The sequence below is a fragment of the Eurytemora carolleeae genome, unplaced genomic scaffold (assembly GCF_000591075.1).
Source record: "Eurytemora carolleeae unplaced genomic scaffold, Eaff_2.0 scaffold452, whole genome shotgun sequence".
In the NCBI taxonomy this organism is placed as follows: domain Eukaryota; kingdom Metazoa; phylum Arthropoda; class Copepoda; order Calanoida; family Temoridae; genus Eurytemora; species Eurytemora carolleeae.
The window spans coordinates 207,593-223,711 of NW_019396341.1; the positions used below are offsets into that span (position 1 = coordinate 207,593).

The window sequence follows — 16,119 nt, forward strand, 5'->3', positions numbered from 1 at the left end:
TCGACCGCTCCGGAATATGGCAAAGTTTACAATTTTCTATTAAAAGTAAATATATCTATAGTAGAACGTTGAAAACAGCTTGTTTGTAGTTTGAAGTTTAAATATCTTTGTATTTCTCAGCCCCCCTACCCTGGATAAGTGAAATCTTGGGGGGTTTCAGACCCCAATGGGTTCTGAGCCCCCTTACCCCTCGAAACAAAAGCTATGATTTTTTTTGGATCAAATAATCTAAATTTGAAATATCAAAGGTTTAAAACATCAGGTAGCAAAGATATTAACGTTAGAAATTCAAGGTTTATGGCAAAGACTCAATTCCTTTGTGTCAGTATTGAAAAGCTTACAGTGTTTTTACAAATACACATAATATATAGTATTTTACCTAGATGTTTATTATATAAGACATTGGACCAATGCGACCTTCATGTCTAGGGTACTTCCAAAAATAAATTTTATGGTAACTTCAGGTTGAAGAAAAATCAGAAAACATGCGTAAAATACATAAAAAAGGTGTCTGCACATTGATTGGTTAAAATACGAATAAATAAGAAAACGTGATTTTGATCAGATTTACGCATAATTGACTAAATAATTATAATTCAAAGTGATTTACGCGTAATTGACTAAATAATTATAATTCAAAGTGATTTACATATTTATTCTATGAAAACCTAAACAAAATAATTTATATAAAATTTGCATTGATTAATTTCTAATTTTCTAAATCAAAATTTTCCGAAAAAATTATTGATCTCATTCCGAAAAAAACTGCATTTTTATAATTTTCATCTTTCATCTTCAAAATACCTTCCTTTATAGAGTGGCATGTCCGATTTACAACGATACACTTTTAACCTTTGTTTGATCAAGGATTTCGTAGATATTCTTATTTATATAGCGGGAAATTTTTATCATGAAATGGTTATCGCTGTTTGTGGTTTGTTTTTAGGATAGGAAATCGGAGTTCTCGGGAGGGCTTAGAAATCGGAACAATCAAGGTTCAGAAATCTGAGAACTTAAGTTCATTTGTAGTGCTTGTTTCAGAGACCAATGGCCGGGTTCTCTGTCTTAACCTAGACATAAATATAAGTATAATTAAAACAATATGAAAGTTAACAATTCATTATCTAAATAATAAAGGTTTTTGGGTAATGTTACATCGTCTGTACTGAACTTCTGAGCTACTAACTTTCCGACCTACTGCAATATCGAACCTACGCCAGCTGTTTTTTGTATTTTTGTATTATTTTTAGGGTTAGGTTAGGTTAAGACAGTTTTGGGCCGAGCGCTGGGGCTAGGACAGGCTAGGGGGCTGAGTGCCGCGGCTAGGACTGGATAAGGGCCGGGCGCTGAGGCCACAAAATTTATGAACCTAGGAGTCCGTCCTGCTCTTCTCAGTGTAATATCAAGTTACTTGTCAGACAGAACTATGTCAGTAAAATTTAATGGAAGTACATCTAAAACATACCAATGCCGGGAGGTGGTCCACAGGGTACACTTCTTGGAGTACTGGAGTACCTAGTTCAATGCAATGATAATGCAGATTGTGTTAATACTGACTGCAGATTTAAATATGTTGACGATCTAACTATACTTGAACTTCTCTATTTATCCAACCTTTCAACTGGAATATCCTCATATAACCATAAGCTGCATGTTGCATCAGATATTGGTATTGCTAATATTTTTATCCCTCCGACCAACCTTCACACTCAGATATGCATTAACACAATATCAGACTGGACTGAACAGAATAAAATGATGCTTAATTGTGAGAAATCCAACTAAATGCTATTCACCAGATCTAAATCCAACTTTAGTACCAGACTCAAACTAAATAGCTCTAACCTCCAAAGAGTTGAATCAATGAAGTTACTCGGAGTCTGGATAACTGAAAACCTAGGTTGGGAGACTAATACAAGAGAAATATGCAAAAAGACTTATGCCCGAGTATCCCTACTCTGTAAACTCAAGTTTATTGGTATGAACCTGAAAGATCTGGTTTACATTGCGTATAAACGTAGTATTCTTGAGTACTGTTGTGTAGTATGGAGTTCCTCTTTAACCATAGCACAGGATGAGGCCCTAGAAAGGGTTCAGAAGGTGTCCCTAAAAGTTATTCTAGGCCCAGTGTATGTTAATTATCAATCTGCTCTATCAGTTCTGGAACTAGAAACCTTAAGGATTAGGAGAGAGAAACTTTGTTTATCCTTTGCTAGAAAATGTCTAAAATCTCAAAGGCATTCTGCCCTATTCCCGGTAGAACCGGTCACTCACAACCACCAGCTACGGAACATTGAACTATTTACTGTCAACTATGCTAGAACGGAGAATTACAGAAAATCTGCTATTCCCTATATGCAGAGAAAATTAAACTTCCTATGATATAACCTTATCTTATTCTTTGATAAAACCCCATGATATATTCAATTTTATTCCCATGAGAATGTTAATCATATTATAATGTGTATAATGATCTTGATTTATCTCTAATAAATCTTACTTACTTACTTACTTATGTCCATATAGTAGCTGTAAAATTACGTGCTAGTAGGTCGGATGTTTAGTATAGCGGATTTGGCGTAGGCCGAAAAATACACCCATCAGCCTTTTGCTCATATATATCTATATATATATATATATATATATATATATATTTAGATATAAATCCAATTTAAATGTCTGTATACAGCCCCTTAATAATTATAGTTGTGAATGAAAATGTCGTGTTACTATTAGGTGGAAACTTGTCTCTAATGTAATATTTTCTATTTATCTCTATTTAATACAATCAGAACTCTGTCAAAGATTTTTACCTTCGTCCTTGAAATTTGATAACTCCGGAGGGTTTGAACGCCTCAGGTGTTCTCTCCGGGATAAGATTATATTCCGGAGAAATCTTCTGATTCTCCAGGACTAAATCAGCCATTCCATTCTTCTCTCCGGGTCCATTCTGGAATAGGTTGGGGAAAGTTGGGTTAGCAACCTGGATAGTACTGTTTTTAAAGCTTCAAACAATAGTAAATATATTTTTAGCTTTTAACTAAAATAAATATCCATTGATTGTCCAAACTTTTATTATGGCTTTATTTTTTATGTTTACCTCTGAGTGATCTGATTTCAGATCGAAGACGATACGATCGAATTTATCATTATTAAAATCATACTGGGCAACGAACTCCTGACAGAAAACAAGTTCATGGTTTAATAAATCTTAGTGTTTATGTATCTATGTATCAATACATTAAGATATCAGAAAAATGAACTGATGGTGTAAAATCCCTCAGAATTTATAATTTGAAATATATCTTTGACACCACAGGCCGAATTTAAAGAATTTGAATCGCGTCAAGATAAGACGCGGTTCAAACATGGTTGGGTTAGCTGGATATTTTATTGTTTAAAGATTTGAGCCAATGCTCGATTGGAACCGGTTATCGGTGGTTGAGCGACGCGGTTCAAATTCTTTTAATTCGGCCTCAGGTTGCAAATATAAGGATTTGAAAATTACAGTTGGGAAAGAGTTCCTTTTAATCTTTTCTTAAAGACGGGTTAAACTCGTTATTTTCCTGAATATTAATTTTAGGTTCGGAGTTCTCTCTGGTTTGGGTCTCCACAGGTTTCATAAGGTTGGAGAAATTAGGAAGACGTTTAGGTTCAGGATCAGGTTTGGGGATAGCTTTGTGTCTCCGATCACCAGGAATCACATTAAGTTCAAGTTCACAAAGCTCTTTTGAAAGATTAAGAGGTTCCGTTCTCTGGATTTTTTCTCCGTAAAGCCGTCTCACTCCGTAGGTTATAACACTCTTGACTTGTGTCGGAGTTACATCTTTAGATACTGAGATCATCAAACCAGAGTTAATTCAACAAATATACTTTTTCTAATTTTGTGATATTTCAGATATAATAAGGTATAAACAACATATTTACAGCGTAAAATAAGTGCCACTAAAAGCTTTTGTGTAAAAATAAATTCCAACATTTGTAGTAATTTTTCTACCTCTACGATAAGTGAACATGTTACTTTACTGAAATGGAGTAAAAGTAATTTATGTTTATATCTATTATGTTAGTTTTTGAGGCTATTAAAACAGGAAATTATAGTGAAATATTTTGAATACTATGGTTTCAAACTTTACAAAAAAGAACATGGAAAAAAAAAAAACTAAAATCCAAACTAGAAAAAGAAAAGGTCACAAAGTACCCTAAATACGCTTTTTGTTTCTGATTTACAGAGATTTAATTAATACCTGTAATTTAAGGGATTTTTAATCTGTTTGAAAAAGTACAGGATATCAGAAATTTTGGAAATTGAAAGAATCATGAAAGTCATCATTTGAGATTCACGGACAAAATTCCTTATGAAATAGTGGTGATGATGTAGTTTTAATGTAATGTAATTTCTAGTTATTAATACAGTGGTATGTTAGATTCACAACAGAAGTCAGAACCATAGAGAATAGAATTTATAGAGTAGAATTAAAAGAATCTCTCGGTATGAATTTTTTCAGTTCCTTTCAGCCTGAAAGGGAGTTCAAAGTGTACAAATCATGTAAATGTTCACAAATTATATGCAGTAGAGTACATTAATACAGTATGTTCCCTAGACTATTCATTTCAATTTCGAATTTTTTAAACTGTTAAATAAACTTTATAATGAATTAGGTGAATAAAAAACATCATTTGATTTATAGTTATAACAGAAAATCATCGTTTGTAAAGTGGAAGGCATAAATTCTATGTGAAATGATCATTGGTCAATTATGAAACCAGCCTATTTCATAATTTGGTTTTCTTTTAACAATAATTTTAGATTTTCTATAAAATTATATTCCAGGGCCCAACAGGTTATATAGCATAAATATGTGAAGTACACCTGCAGTATGGAAACAGTACAACAAAATGGCCGTTTTACACTTTTCTCTGGTAAATTCCTCTCTATATATTCTATTCTCTATGGTCAGAACCCTTACTAGTTTTGTCTCGAATCAAGTATGTATTAGATATTATGTTTGTTTTGAAACATGATTATTTTCATTTGTGGTTTATTTGCATAAGCAACTTGTGGAGTTTTCATTTAGAGACAATGAAGAAATGATCAGAATATAGGCTTGACATCCCTAAATAAGGAAATCTGGATGAATTCACGACAGGAACCTCTATTTGAAGAACGTTCTCTAGATCTCTAGAAAATTGCATAAATGCATTATTTAGATGTTTCCAACAATATGTAAAATTGGAGAGTAATAAGGAGTAATCGAGATGAGCTGAAGTGCTCTTAGTGTTTTTTATTAATTCAATATTTTTGTCTCAGAGCAGAAAATATGCCTATAGTTAGATATATATAAAACTGTGGATTATGAACGAAAGTTAAGAAATCTTTTGTAAATTTGATGTTGTTATAAAGCATAAATATAGTTTTACCAGTTTACCATTTTTACATTGATTTTCTGTTCCAAAGTGTTATGGATATCATTGTAACTATTAAAAGAAATAAGTCAGAATGAGCCCATTGCTTGATGTTTCACAAGAAATATTGCAATAAAAATCTTTCGTTTTAAAGATCTTGTATTTCATATTATTTGGCTGACTACTGTACTTACTTGGCAAGACTGGTAGAGGTTGAGAAGGGAGATAGTTTGGTCTGAGGTAAAGCTGATGTTATAGATCCATCATTTAGTTCAATCCATCTAAACAGGTTTATAGATCAGTTCAACCTATCTAAACAGGTTTATAGATCAGTTCAACCCATATAAACAGGATTGTAGATAAGTTCAACCCATCTAAACAAGTTTATAGATCAGTTCAATCCATCTAAACAGGTTTATAGATAAGTTCAACCCATCTAAACAGAATGATCAGTTTAACCCATCTAAACAGGTTTATAGATCAGTTCAACCCATCTAAACAGGTTTATAGATCAGTTCAACCCATCTAAACAGGTTTATAGATCAGTTCAACCCATCTAAACAGGTTTATAGATCAGTTCGACCCATTTAAACAGGTTTATAGATCAGTTCAACCCATTTAGACAGGTTTATAGATCAGTTCAACCGATCTAAACATGTTTACAGATCAGTTCAACCCATCTAAACAGAATTATAGATCAGTTCAACCCATCTAAACAAGTTTATAGATCAGTTCCTGTTCAACCCATCTAAACAGAATTATAGATCAGTTTAACCGATCTAAACAGGTTTATAGATCAGTTCAACCCATCTAAACAGGTTTATAGATCAGTTCAGCCCATTTAAACAGGTTTATAGATCAGTTCAACCCATCTAAACAGAATTAAAGATCAGTTCAACCCATCTAAACAGGTTTATAGATCAGTTATACCCATCTAAACAAGTTTATAGATCAGTTCAACACATCAAAACAGGTTTATAGATCAGTTCAACCCATCTAAACAGGATTAAAGATCAGCTCAAATTACCTAAAAGGGGAATGGGCACATTTCCCCTCAAATGCCACAAATTTTTAAGGAAGGCCAACGCCTTAATTTTTGTAGCTATTTTCTTGAGATTTTGATGAGGGATTAACTCTATAAGGACTTTCAAAATGTAAAAAATAAAAATACAACATGTTTACAGCTTTTTTCGTGCTTTGTTTGAAAAAATAGTGGTTTTACTGATTTTGATTTGACTTGATTGGGACTGAAAATAAAAATGCACCTGAGTTTTTTATTTTTTCATTGACTTCTTTGATAAAAACTTTTGCCATCGAAAATCAATAAAGCAAGACAATAACAATATTTTGCTGTAAAAATTTCGCCAAATGAAAAAAAATTCTCGCCATAAAAAAATCAGAAAAAAGGGGGTCACATGTTTTTTCAAAGATAATCTTTTTAGATTTTGCTGGGAAGACTGGACTTTTGATTTAGGTGTGGAATAAGTTAATTAATCTGAAAGTTCCATTTTTGCCGGATTTTTGTATTTTTAAATCTTATTTTTTTTGCCTTTGTTACATGTCTTATGTCACTCAATTATGGTCGGGAGATTTAATTTTTGCCCTTTAAAAGGGACTGAATGAATACTTTTCTTAATTCATTGTATTATTGTCATTGTATGCTCCCCGGTCAATGTTTACCATTTTAGCAACCAAAACGGAACTCTTATAGAAGGAAGTGAAATAATGTAGAGTAATAGACTTTCTTAGTTTTTTTTTATAGTTTTTTCTTTTTACCTTGGAACTCTTCCTGGAACAGTTATAAAGAATCCAAGAACCTCGGCAAAGTTTGGCGAGAGGCCGTCCTCCTCCACTCTTAGCTCATCCTCTTCTCCTTCCTTTTCATCCTCAACACAATGTTTCCGCTTCCGGACCCGACCACGTCCTCCGAGACGAGGTCTAGAGGACTCTCCTGAAACAAGAACTCAACCTAGAGATGGTGTAAGGTAGAGTTTTTTTATCCGTTTTTAAAATACTTCAATGTTTTTGCTTTTCATAAAGCTTCTAAAAAATTTAACAAAATTCAAAATTATATGGGTTTGTTTTTTCATTTCAAAGTTTAGAATTTAAAGAAAACTTCCACAATCGACATGTTTAATTTTCAGTCTGTTTAGCTATCAATTGTTAATTAAAAAATAGGTTGTAAATTAACAATTAACAACGGAACATTACACTGACCTCCTTCTGATCAGATATAGGCCTGAAAATGTTTTAACTAAGACCTGGCTGATCTTCTGTCAGATCTTTTTATCTTCTGTCAGAGTCAAAACTTTGGAAGAATGTGACACGAGCAAACTGGTTCAAAGTGTTCAAATGAAATTTTGAAATCTGTCAAAAAAGATTTTTGTCTTGCCACCTGGTTACACTGCCTGAAATATGCCTGAATTCAGACAGAAAAAAGTAAAATCTTTAATTTGGGCATGCGTTTGTTTGTCCTGAAAACAAGAAGAATGAAAGGCCTTCAAGTCCTAAGATTTTCAAAAATAAGGCTGTTTCATGTATTTATAACTTCAAAATTTACACAAAGCCATTAAATATTTTTTCACGATTTTTATGAATAAACAAAACTTAGAATTTTGCAAACTTTGAACAATGAATGCAAAATGCACTATCGGGTGGATTGATCCCAGATTCCTTCAAGGAAAATAATTATTAATAAATTTTACAATAAAAGCTTGAAAGGAAAATGGAAGAAAAGAAGGTTCTGATATTAAAAATCTCGTAAATTTGGCATAAATTTAGAAAAGTTGGAGTATAAAAAAATATTTACCTTCGGGGTTCCATTTCTTTTTACAATCCACAAGCTCAGGGTTCATTCCTTGATCCTTGCAGGCTTGAAACCTAGAAATATATATGGCGGTATTATCAATATAATGAAGACTCATTTTTTATTAAATTTTTTATTGTTAACAAGCTTTTTTCGAATTACAAGTTTAAAAGTAATTAAAATTGAGATTTTTTATTGACAGCTTACATGTACTGATCACCCATACCTCAATATCCTTAACCAAACCTATACTGATCTATGTATCCTGACATCCTGAACCCAACCTATTCTGATCACCCGTACCTTGATATACTTAACCCAACCTATACTGATCTGTGTATCCTAATATCTTGAACCCAACCTATACTGCATGATCTATGTATCCTAATATCCTGAACCCAACCTATAGTGATTTGTGTACCCTGAAATCATGGACCCAACCTATACTGATCTGTGTATCCTGATATCCTGAACCCAACCTATACTGATCTATGTATCCTGATATCCTGAACCCAACCTATACTGCATGATCTATGTATCCTAATATCCTGAACCCAACATATAGTGATCTGTGTACCCTGATATCCTGAACCCAACCTATACTGATCTGTGTATCCTGACATCCTGAACCCAACCTATTCTGATCACCCGTACCTTGATATCCTGAACCCAACCTATACTGATCTGTGTATCCTAATATCCTGAACACAACCTATACTGTATGATCTATGTATCCTAATATCCTGAAACCAACCTATATTGATCTGTGTACCCTGAAATCATGGACCCAACCTATACTGATCTGTGTATCCTGATATCCTGAACCCAACCTATACTGATCTATGTATCCTGATATCCTGAACCCAACCTATACTGCATGATCTATGTATCCTAATATCCTGAACCCAACCTATAGTGATCTGTGTACCCTGATATCCTGAACCCAACCTATAGTGATTTGTGTACCCTGAAATCATGGACCCAACCTATACTGATCTGTGTATCCTGATATCCTGAACCCAACCTATATTGATCTGTGTACCCTGATATCATGGACCCAGCCTATACTGATCTATGTATCCTAAATTCCTAATATCCTGAAACCAACCTATATTGATCTGTGTACCCTGATATCATGGACCCAGCCTATACTGATCTATGTATCCTAATATCCTGAAACCAACCTTTTTATTATAAAAAAACACTTCTGGGGATGTTCTGGTCCCCAAGGAAGTCACACCCATCAGTACTTCCCATCACGATACGTGTACAATCACGCCTGGGGTCGTCTGTTTGTTAATCGCTTAGGGGATGTCTAATTTAAACCCTGGATGTAAGCGCACCGGGTGTAGGGATTTTCGGGAACCTGAGTAAGCCGAATCCCAATGTTGACATCCACCAACCCACCCACCCCCTCTTTGGACACAGGCCCAGTGTTGAGGGTAGTTTATTTCTGATACTGATACTGATCTATGTATCCTGATATCCTGAACCCAACTTATATTGATCTGTGTACCCTGATATCATGGACCCAACCTTCAATCTCTGAGTTTATCAATTCTAATGAAAACCCGGAAATATTAAACTCTCAATGATAACTCTTTAAACACATTTCCATACATTCAGTATTTACCTGCAAGCTTTACAGGAGTTCTTCTTCATAGAATCCTCACTCTCTAAACAGTTTCCAAACACTGATACACAAGCATCCTAGGATACAGAGCAGGGTTTAAGCATCCTAGGATACAGAACAGGGTTTAAGCATCCTAGGATACAGAGCTTGGTTTAAGCATCCTAGGATATAGAGGAGGGGTTAAGCATCCTAGGATACAGAGGAGGGTTTAAGCATCATAGGATACTGAGCTTAAACATTCTAGGATACAGGGTTTAAGCTTCCTAGGATATAGGATTTTAGCATCATAGGAAACAGGATTTAAGCATCCTAGGATACCGGGTTTAAGCATCTTAGGATAAAGGATTGAAGCATTTGTATTGGAAACAGGGTTAAAGCATCCTAGGAACTAGGGTTTAAGCATCCTAGGATCTAGGGTTTAAGCATCCTAGGAACTAGGGTTTAAGCATCCTAGGATCTAGGGTTTAAGCATCCTAGGATCTAGGGTTTAAGCATCCTAGGATACAGGATTGCAGCATCATAGGAAACAGGATTGAAGCATCCTAGGAAGAGGAGGATTAAGGGGAAAATCTGTAGATTTCAAATCGAAGACGTTAATCGTACGATCTTGTGATTAGATAGATGCGCAAAATTATACTTTCATCCATTCTTCTGAATAATCTCAGCCATTCAAATATTTGATTCCATCATTTTTACACTATAGTGTGATGGCAAAACCAACTTTAATTAGAAACTCTTTTTTTTCTGCAGAGTAAATAACTTTTAAATTAAGATATGAAATTATCAACCAAACATTTTGGGATTTACTTGAAGGCTAAGAAGTTACGAGGTAACAAAGTCGTTCCAGCAGCATTAAAAAATTTAAAAATGGTAAAAAAAAACTATGCACGCATTAAAATGTTCGTATTCTAAACCGTAAAAATCAGAGTTTCTTTAAAAGAACTGAATCTAGCGACATTCGATTTTTTAATTGTTAAACTTAAAATTTCTTACAATTTTCTTAACCCTATTCCTGCTGGGGGGGGAAGGTCAATTTAACCCCCCTGTAGTTTTTTTTACATAACTCAAAAAGTATTGGTCTGAGGCTGTTGAAATTAAAAATGGTAAAAAAAACTTTGTACGCTTTAAACTTAAAAATGTTCGTATTCTAAGCCGTAAAAATCAGAGTTTCTTTAAAAGAACTGAATCTAGTGACATTCGATTTTTTAATTGTTAAACTAAAATTTCTTACAATTTTCTTGGTTTCTTGGTTTCTCGGTTAAAACTCGGCTTTATCCTATTGAGCTGAAATCAACATCATTCGACTTTTTGAAATTATTTCTGGCGTGATTTAGAAATTCGGAAAATATTTTGTACAGTTTGTACAGTCGATATTTTCGGACCGAAGATGATCCAGCTCAAGGTTATAATGCAAGGAAAGTTATTTCAGAGGTGTACGCATCTTTTGTACTGCAGTGTACTGTCTCTGGGATGTAAAGTAAACGCAAGACGGATGTCAAAGCCTGACATGGGATCCATCTTTCACATAAAAAATCGATGAAATATTCTTGTCAAAGGAAACTATTAATGTGAATTATCAAAATTATCAAAATTTAATGTTTTTAACCTCCTCGGATACTAAACGAACACTGATTCATATATTCTTGTTTACAAATTCCGCCCAGAGAGAACTGGTTTCAATATGTACGCAGAGTATACGCAACTGCAATTAACTTTCCTTGCATTATAACCTTGATCCAGCTAAGGTTTCCATGCGCAGTAACATTCAATAGTTCAGGAAAATTTGATCAAATTTTGTTAAAAATTGCCTTTAATACTAATACAAAATATAGTTCAAAGTTAACTTGAAAAAATAGGTTTTGCGGTAAGTTTTAGCGCAATGATCTGCACAAAATTTTACAAAGCAATAAGAACAGAGACACTGACCGTTGACGATTAGTTTTTTGTTCTACCAATTCAATTTTTTGTTGTTGCATGAACAAGATGTTTGTACAGATAAGTTACCCAGCTACATAACAAGTTTTGCGCTATTATTGCGGAATTGAGCATTAGAAACCCTAGATCCAGCCAACGAGGATCTCCCCCCTTTATTGTTTTTTCTACATATTTCAATTTCCATCCTTGAATTGAATAAGGTACATATCTAATCCCTTCTTTCATACCGATTTGGGGGGGGGGGGGGGGTGATTGCATAGTCATTATATTTTGCACATGTTCATGGTCGATTATTCATGAAATTAATATTGTAAAGAATTTGGTTGTATTTTTTTAGGGGGGGGGAAGGACGGCATAATCCATATTCATAGTTTGAATTATCTAAGGTCTACTACATTGGGATGAAAAAATATAGAGTATTAGAGTTTGTGGCAAAGACTCAATAATTCTATAAAGAAAGGTGCTTAGCGTATAGTGTTGATCATTTTAGAATTAGAATTTACTATCGAAAATCGTTGATGACAGTTTATTAATAAAATTACTAATTTTTGTTCTTGTTTACAGTTTCAGAGATTTCTATCTACAGGGTCACCCACAAAGGATAAGAGTTTAATGACGACCAAAAACTCTTAAAAATAGCAATATTATGATATGCTAGATCAAGTGCCTGGCGTTTCTCGTCCAAAAAAATATTTCGAACGTTTTGGAAAAAAATGATTTTAAAAAATTTTAGTTTTGGAAGAAAAAAATTTGATTTTTGAATAAAAAGGGTATCCATGGGTTCCTCAGAACATTTCAGCCTGACTGGTCCAGCCGTTTGCCCAGCTATAGCTAACATGGAGGGCTGTATGACATGAAAAGAAAAAATAATACCTTTGTCTGTTTTGCAGCCTGTCTTCTGAAGAAAAGTGAACAGGCCTGACAAGAGTGCGCTCCATAGTGTAATGATACACGAACCTTAGTTTAAACAACAATGTAAATGAAAATCTTTTAAAAACTGATTTTAATAATGAAATTGAGTTTTTTGTTACAGACTAAAACTTTCTTATCCATTTATCTTTGCAACCTGACGGTGTAAAACTTAGATATTTCAAACTTAGATTGTTTGATCTAACAGAATTCATAGTTTAAAACATCGAAGGTCAACGAAAAAAAGAATATACGAATTAGAAATAGAGTTTGAGACAAAACTCCTGTTTAAACATAAATGTGAATCAAAATAGAAACTAACTGATAAATGAATTCGAGAAAAATGAATGAAACATAGTTTAGAAAACCTAGAACCGTATTTAATGAATGGTTATAAGTTTATTCATAAAATCTGGTCTCTGTACTATACAAGTATTCCAACCTGTTTCCCAGAAATTTTACATATTGTACAGTTCGGTACACTCGAACCTTTTCCTTTGCGCATTTTAGTAAATCTGCAAAAATAACTTAAAAGATGTTGAAAGATCACCAAGTCATTGGCTCTTTATTAAGAGAAATAACTCGTTGAAAACATTTCAATCTTACGTGAAATTTACATTTGTTTCACGTGGTGTCTTTATTGTTGAATTATGAAGTCAGTACTCAGTAGTGTTACCAGTATTTAAAGTGATAAAGGCCTGTGTCAAGTACAAAACTGTTGACCCTCCCCATCCTTTTACATCAAAATCCCCCCACCCCCACCCTTTTACACCAAAATACTCCCAGCCTCTTACACCAAAATCATCAAATAACATTATTAAGAGGAAGGGAGAGTGTTGGAAGGGGGTGGGGGGGGGATAGAGCTAAAGTTTTAATGATTAGAGATATATGTATAATGTAGAGTAGAATTTATGGTAAAGGATTGGAGTAATATGATTTATAGAAGAGGATTAGAGCGAAAGGATTTAAAGGAAAGGATTAGAGAGATCGGATAAATATGAAAGGATTAGAGCGAAAGGATTAATAGGAAAGAATTAGAGAGATATGATAAATTGGAAATGATTAGAGAGTTTGGATTAACAAGAAAGGGTTGGTTAGGTAGGATTAATAGGAAAGGATTGGAGAGGTAGGTTAATAGGAAAGGGTTGGTTAGGTAGGATTAATAGGAAAGGATTGGAGAGGTAGGAATAATAGGAAAGGACTGGAGAGGTGGGATTAATAGGAAAATATCAGAGAGGTTGGTTTAATAGGAAAGTATTGGTTGGAATAATAGGAAAGAGATTAAGAGGTAAAATTAACAGTAAATTATTAGAGAGGTAGAATTAATAGGAAAAAATCGGAGAGGTAGGGTTAATAGGACAGGATCAGCAGAGTTAGGAGTAATAGGAAAGGATTAGATATATTATTGAAAGGAAAGGATGAGAAGAGTTAGTATGAGAGGAAAGAATTAGAGCTATATGATTGATAGGAAAGGTTGAGACGAGTTAGGATAAGTAGGAAAGGATTAGAAATGTAGGATTGATAGGAAAGGATGAGAAGAGTTAGGATAAGTAGGAAAGGATTAGAGATGTAGGATTGATAGGAAAGGATCGGTTGGATTGAAGAATCACTGGGATTAGATTGGAATTGAAGGATACGTTAGAACAAGATGTTTAACTATTGAGAGTAATAATTTGTTAGAGGATCTGTCCATCCCGAGAACCAAGTCCTAACTGCCTGGTCTTACCATCATAGTGTTGGTCCCTGTATCTGGTNGGGGAGATATTTAGTATACAGATCTGCAAGAATTGAGTTGGGAATTGGCATAAGTAACGGTTTGGAATACATACAATTTTTCGGGTTGCATTTACTTGCATATATATATATACAACAGTTTAATAGGTTAATCAACAAAGTATTTTCTATTACTGTAAAGAAAATATTTTGCGCATTTTCACGGGTTTAAATTTTTATTATTAATATAATTTTCGCTATGTTAACGACGATATGTTCCGGCCAAATGATTGTTTACTTTTTTAAGTGTTGCAATTTTGATTGAGGGAGGTCCCTTTTTTAGAAGGGAGGTAGCTTAAAATTACAACAAGGACAGTTTCTTTAAGTTTAATATTCTTAACGTTTTCTTTAATTCAATCTGTTCATTTTTAGAAACATTCCAAATAAGCAAAGTTAAGATTAAGAAAGTTTAAACGTTAAAACTTAGCTTTGAAACAATGGTTCTTTAATCAAACGGACTAACTTGTGATAAACTATGACGAAGAGTATCATTATGTAAGGGGACGTATGATATATATATATATATATATATAATATTATAATGTTTAATTTATATTCCAATTTTTTGCAACGCTGTGTCGTAAAAACCTTAGATATTTTAAACAGGTTCCCACCCTGAAAAAAAGTGTCACTGTGGGGCGCGGCGCGGCGCCACCTAATCACTCAAAATAGAGATTTAAAAAAATCAAATTCCAGGGGCAATTAATAAATTATAAATTATTCCTCCCCGTCAGTGCTCAACGTAGTCTGCAATCTGTTAATTAATTAAAATCAAAGAATTCAACTAAAAAAAATAAAGGCCTTTAAGTCTCATTGTGATTTAAAGGGAGCTCTCACACTATAATCGATGAGAATTTTTGTCAATTACTTCTGAAAACTATAGCTACAAAAGCTTGCCTTGTAGTTTTAAAAAAACCTTAAGTGAGTTAGAGCGGTAAAATCGAATCCCAACGCTTTGCGACACTTCAAATTCGACCACTATTCAGTCGTCGAGTAGAACAATTAAAATGCAAGATCTTCTGTAAAGAATGCGCAAACAACTTTAGTTATTGAAATATTCAGTATTTAAATGCTGAAGATTGATATCTTACTTGATCAGACAAAGCTTTAAGGGTACCGTAGTGAATCGGACATTGCCATCTCATGAACAGAGGTTTAATTGAAATTGCGCTTACAGTCCCTTTACAATTTAACACGTCTCAACTCAAGATAATTGGTTGAATCAGATATCCAGGATTAATGTCAGTGAACATTTACTTTCGAACCCTTGTTCATAAATCAAAAGACGATTTTTCGTATGTTCATTAATCCGCTGATTTTCATGCTGAGTTTACGTCAACGTCATTTCCCGTAAGTATACATTGACGATAATATACTGTAAAAATTGCATTTTAAGTTTTCTAAAGTTTTAAGAGGATTTGTCGTTTATTACATGAATGATAAATTTGTTTATCAAGAAGAATAAACACAAAAATACACTATTATTTCTATACTGCAGTTTTCATTGCTGCTTCGGGGACTTTGGGTTAGAATGTTGGACTAGAGACTACACACACTTGAGACTTTTATGTCCGATTCGTTAGACATGTTCTAGCTAGGATTTAGCCGTGACTTCCTCGCCTAGTTAGTCTGGGAAATCGCTGCTAAATCAAAACTA

The 16,119-nt window shown here is 33.8% G+C and overlaps 1 protein-coding gene across 1 annotated transcript; it reads right to left on the reverse strand.

The window, feature by feature from the left end:
* Window positions 1–837: 837 nt before the first annotated feature.
* LOC111701301 (nuclear hormone receptor family member nhr-4) lies at window positions 838–13,217 on the reverse strand. The gene is made up of 11 exons (XM_023472506.1): window positions 13,132–13,217; window positions 12,654–12,737; window positions 9,846–9,922; window positions 8,216–8,286; window positions 7,183–7,357; window positions 5,601–5,687; window positions 5,118–5,182; window positions 3,567–3,835; window positions 3,101–3,178; window positions 2,814–2,950; window positions 838–1,070 (listed from the first exon to the last, which is right to left on the reverse strand). Exons 1-11 carry the CDS (start codon window positions 13,192–13,194, stop codon window positions 998–1,000), a joined length of 1,179 nt encoding a protein of 392 aa, XP_023328274.1. The 5' UTR covers window positions 13,195–13,217; the 3' UTR covers window positions 838–997.
* Window positions 13,218–16,119: the final 2,902 nt, after the last annotated feature.